The sequence below is a fragment of the Buceros rhinoceros genome, unplaced genomic scaffold (assembly GCF_000710305.1).
Source record: "Buceros rhinoceros silvestris isolate BGI_N320 unplaced genomic scaffold, ASM71030v1 scaffold7718, whole genome shotgun sequence".
In the NCBI taxonomy this organism is placed as follows: Eukaryota; Metazoa; Chordata; class Aves; order Bucerotiformes; family Bucerotidae; genus Buceros; species Buceros rhinoceros.
Genome location: NW_010428712.1, coordinates 27,591 through 32,990, shown reverse-complemented (window position 1 = coordinate 32,990; position 5,400 = coordinate 27,591). Strand labels below are relative to the sequence as shown.

General features: G+C 37.7%; 1 protein-coding gene across 1 annotated transcript in view; it reads right to left on the bottom strand.

Annotated features, from left to right (window-relative positions):
• The window catches only part of MEGF10 (multiple EGF-like-domains 10), a gene marked incomplete at both ends in the record, with an annotated part of 57,792 nt that overhangs the window by 27,111 nt on the left and 25,281 nt on the right, over window positions 1-5,400 (bottom strand). Inside the window, 1 exon segment of the mRNA XM_010142376.1 lies at window positions 712-886. Coding sequence (XP_010140678.1) covers window positions 712-886 — 175 coding nt within the window.

Below are 5,400 nucleotides of genomic sequence, written 5' to 3'. Positions count from 1 at the left end.
AGAGGGAGAGGGAGAGGGAGAGGGAGAGGGAGAGGGGGTCTTCATGCTTTTTGAGTCTACAGTAAACATTCATTTACTTTGAGTTGCTGTGAGAGCTCAGGTCCACTAACGGTGCTTGGTAATAAAGAAGCCCTTTTTGAAACCAAAATACAGTAAGACAGCAATGTAATGGAAAACTATGTGGATATGTTCGAGATTTTTAAGAATTACTTTGGCTAAAGTTTTCAGAGTTACTACTCCTAGAAGAATAGTCATACTGTAAAATGTTTTCTATGTTAGATTAGCATCCAATGAACAGGTAACAGCAAATGTGTACAAGCCATAGAATAATCTGTCTTGAACTGTAAAAACAAATGTCTTTGTTTAGAGTTTCTCTGGATGGATGGAACCTGAGGAGTTGGTGTAACAAGGTAATGAAAACAAAGGTATCATTCCTCCCTTTATTTACACCTCACAGCACACTCTCATTCTTACCTATGTCTTACAAAGCAACTAACTTTTCTTTTGTAAAATGGCTTAATTTCAATACTGAGAACCAATCACAAATTTTGCCTTTCCAGGGTCTTATCTTGTCACACATCGTGTTGTACCTAAATATCCTTACCTCTATTCTGCTGTGGTGAAGAAAGGAAACTCTGGCATCTTGAAGAATTTAGCATTTAACTAAAGACAGTGGAGTTGAAAATGGACTGTGAAAGTGAGACTTTTTACCTTAAATCCAGGGGCACAGGTGCATTTTCCAGTCACACTATCACAGTCAGCACCATTTTGGCAGCTGCAGATCTGCTGACACGCCTCGCCATAGAATCCCGGGGAACACGTCTCATTGCAGTAGAGCCCAGACCAGCCAGGCTTGCAGGAGCATTCCCCAGACATAGGGTGACAGCTGCCAGGAGGGAATGAAAGAATAAATAATTCAGGACTAAATGTGACAGAAATTTTTTTTGCTTTTTTCCAGAGAACAAAATGCTGTTATAGATAGGTTGTGTAAAGGATTTACATGCTATGCACAGAGACAGTTTTAGTCCCCAAACCACAAAGCAAAGGATTCTGTGTATGTATATATGAATGCATGCCAATTAAGACGTGTAACATCATACAACATGTAGACTTTTTGGGAGGACATGGAAAGAAAACCAGAGGTATCATTTTTCTACAGCTAGTTGAAAAGAAACTTATCTGAAACATAGTTTTTACCACAAAATAGATATCCACGAGTACAAATATTAAAGTGATGAAACCATTAATTTCCCCAAAACATATTGATAGTATCAATATATCGAATATCAATATAATATCGAAGTATAATAGGATCATTTTCATAACACTGCCCAAACTCAGCAGCATATTGTCTGAGAAACAGACAATTGCTTCAGTAAAATAACACGGCATCCAACTCAAAATAATAACACAGCACCCAATAAGTAGCATGCACACTCTTTTCTTTAAAACATCGGTTGAAAAGAGAACAACTGGCATCTTTCCAGGAATGATACAAAATCATTTGCATTGTGCAGAAGTCAGGTATACTATCATAGCAGTGACCTTTCGGAGAGTATCTGCCCTATGTTGGCCATACCTGGTGGCAGACCAGCTGTCCCTACCTGAACAGCAGCTTCATTGAAGGGCCAGTCAGACAGCTGTTGCCTCGTAACAAATGGACATCATCAGCTGTGCAAAGATATATGTGCTGGAGAAGTGGACACAATGGGGTACTCTGTAGCACTCTGGCAGACAAAGCACTTGCTTAATTCTCACCAAAGGAAAGCCTTAGTATCCAAAATCCAATATATTTACAATGGGAAGACTGTTTAAAGATATTTGTCTGCCACCGACTGAAGTTCCTTTAAGTGTGCTGGGAGAAAAATGTGCCTTCATCCAGCTGCATTAAACGACCCACGACAAGAGCCTGATTTTGCAAGATTTGCTGAATCGTCTAGTGAGGGTGTGTTTGAGCATTTTTCTGATCATTTAAAAGTTTGAAAAAATACCTACTGCACTTTTAGGTGCTCTAAGTAAACAACAACAATCTTTGAAAAAGTTGCAGCATAACTTGGGCATGCAATATTAGTTGCAACTGCTCTTAGACTTCAGACTACTCTTGTCAAACTAAGAGTTTTCCATCGCTGAATACAACTGACAAGATACTGCTGATCAAGGAAATAATGAATTATAAAGGTTGGAATGTCATTAAGCATTCTGCTCTCTATATATTATCGCAAATCCTATGACATCAGAAGAATTTGGGGGTCTTGAAGATATTAAAATATCTTTGACAGTATTAAGTTGGTTTACATAAAGTGAGAGGAAAGGTCTTTTCAACTAAAGTTTATATGCAGAAATGGTTCAAAGCTCACAGTGTTCATAGTCAAGAATGTATGTATATTTGTTCAGTTACAAGTATACCTGCAATTAAGTAAGTTGAAATGGAACTACTCCTCTGTAAAATACATACAAAATTATGAAAACACATGATGCAGCAAGATAATGATTTGTCTTCTATTCCTAAAATCCAACGACATCCAGCGACATTTGGATCCGATTCCCATGTTTCTCATCAGCAGAAGAACACAGGTTAGGGAGTACGAAAAGATTTTTCACTCCATAATGGAATAGTCATTAGGATGTGAACTAGGATGTATTTATAACATAAAATTCGTAGTATTGTCATTTTAAGACATAAATCCCAGTGTTAGGATTCCAGAATTTTTTGTTGGCGTGTTTTTCCTTTCAAAAGAAGGGAAGATCACATGCATGGGCAAGCACTGAGTATGAAGCAGCGGCAGTGACATTCTGTGTCCATCAGTGAGCGTTACTAAGGCAAACTTGTACATATATTGATTGACACCAAAATGAGTATTCTGTAATTTGTAATTATACATAGGAAGCTGGATCACTTCTGAAGCTTTTAGAGGGGTTCTCATGCAGTGAGCTTAACTGGCAATGAGATTTGTATATTAGGACAGGGAAGTAAAGAGATGTTGAGAGATACTGCCAGTCCATCAGATTTATTTCTGGTCTTTTATTCACATTTTCTGGAAATACAACCCTACTCTGTACAGAAACAAACAAACAAAAAAACCACTTGTGGGCAGTTGATACTGTATATTTGAAGGGCTTAGATGAACTTAATGATTTTCCTATGATTTGTATAGGCGTTTCACTATTACTATAGCCAACTAAATACTGTAGCGCCCCGTGCAATACAAAATTTCCATGAAAAGCTCTTGTACCTGTACATGCAAGTCCATTAGAAAAATGCAAAATTGCAAGATGCCTTAATCTTGACTTTAAAATGACATCCTGATTATATGAATTAAGCTAAGCATGTATCACACCATAAAATTCCACTCAACCCTATATACGTATTTCAGAAAAAGCTTGAGACAAAAGAAACCCCATTAGGGTTCATGCCAGGAACAAACCCTAATTCCAGCCTAACCTGCACTGTATCAGTTGGTGATACAGAATGACCCCAACAGGAGCGAAGCAGTGGTGAAAAATCACAAGAAAGAGTTTACAAGAAATAACATCCCCCCCCCGCCCAGGGACATCTCAAATTTATCTTGAAGATCAAGCTGAAACCAGTGCATATGCTGCAACATAGGTGTAACAAGTATCTTTTGTAAACTTTCTAAATAAATATGCAGCTACACTCTGGCCTTTTTACATTTTCTGAATGATGATCAGGTGTTACTCAAGTAAAGTCACAACAAAACCCAGTCTAAAAGTGATTTAAGCTGGAAGAACATTCCTGTGCAAAGCAAAGTGACAATGTTGACAAAGGCAGATAGAGATCTTTCACACTCATTTCTGCAAACTGGATCTTGATAATGACAATTTTCTGTAAACCCCACAAACTGTGGATGGAAGTGGCAGGGTCACATGAGTCTGCTGATACCAGCTCCCAACACTCCTGTTGTACCCCACTGAGGAAGCATGCTTTATGTGGTCTCAGTCTTAGCCAGATAGTCCTCTCTCTCTAGTTATTTTCTTCACTTTCAAATAAAAAGAATAAAATTGATAGTGTCACCTAGTCACAGAGAACAGAGGTCTATGTCCGATTTGCACTCTAGTTCAAATCCTTTCATATATATCTAAAGATGCAATAGTGGAAAACTATTTCTGAAAAAACTCTTGGCACAAGAGGGTTGTTACCTCCTGCTGTCCTCTAAACCCCTCAAAAAAGAATAAATTCTCTCAAATATATCTACATCTAACCTTTACAAAGCATTGAATAAAGGCTGCTGATACAACTAAGAACAAGGATGAACTTGCCTTTCACATCCAGAAGCTGCCATCAACCAACAGCAGAAGTGAAATCCCTGTAGCTTAGCCCATCCAAAACGCAAATTATGAATTACTGCAAAAGCTGTTTTGATGCAATTTCCTCAATCACAAGACGGTAGTAGAAATATGTACACATTTTTTAGTTATAGTGTAGCATAATGTTTTTGTATCTTTAAATATTTGAAGAAATGGCTAGACACATACTTGCATACTGCAACTTATGTAACATCTATTTTACAGCAGCGTGTTTGGTGCTAATTATTTTTTTAATGAACCTTTAGTTCATTTCCATTTATATGAATACTAAGAACATAAGTAACAACCTAGAGCTCTAAGCTTGCCAACAGCTCCTCTTTGAGGATATCTAAAATCTGGTCATATCCAGATGAAAAACTCTTTTACCATATCAAGGCTCCTAATCAAGAAGTCCTAATAAAATCCTAGACCTACAGACAAACAAAGCGTATTTGAAGAAAGAATTGTACCCCCCTTTCTGTGCCCTGGGATTACTGGTTTTCACATCGCTGCTAAACGAGCTAGTACTATGAACAAGATTCTTTGGCTACAACCAGCCCAAACAGTACTTGTGGTAGACAAGTGAGAGATGAGGATATTCCCTGATGTGCTTTAGAAGTTCATCTTCTAGCTTATCGATATTTAGTGAGACAAAAAGAGAGCCAGACACAACTGACTTCCCAAAAGATTCCCAAAAGCATAAAGTGTTTGCAGGGAGCCTTGTCTTCTGTACCATTTCTCAGACGCCCTTTTATTTCTGTTATTTGGTGGTCTTAATCACTTCCTGACCCAGGGAAAGGAACTTATATGTATAATATACTTATACTACGTATAATACACTTCTGAAGTCATAAAAATGTTTTTCCTGACAGATCATTATGCCCTTGCAAATACACTCCCGCACCTACAGGACTGCTAAGTGCCTTTTGATTTGTCATACTGAGGGGAAAATTTTCCAAAAAAAAAAAAAAGACCAGTCATATGCTGCTGTTTACATGTGAACATTTGTGATCTGATTTGAGCAGTAAAAATGAAGGAACAGCTGTGTTGAACATGAATTAGAAGTAATCCCTACAATATCAGACACACTATACA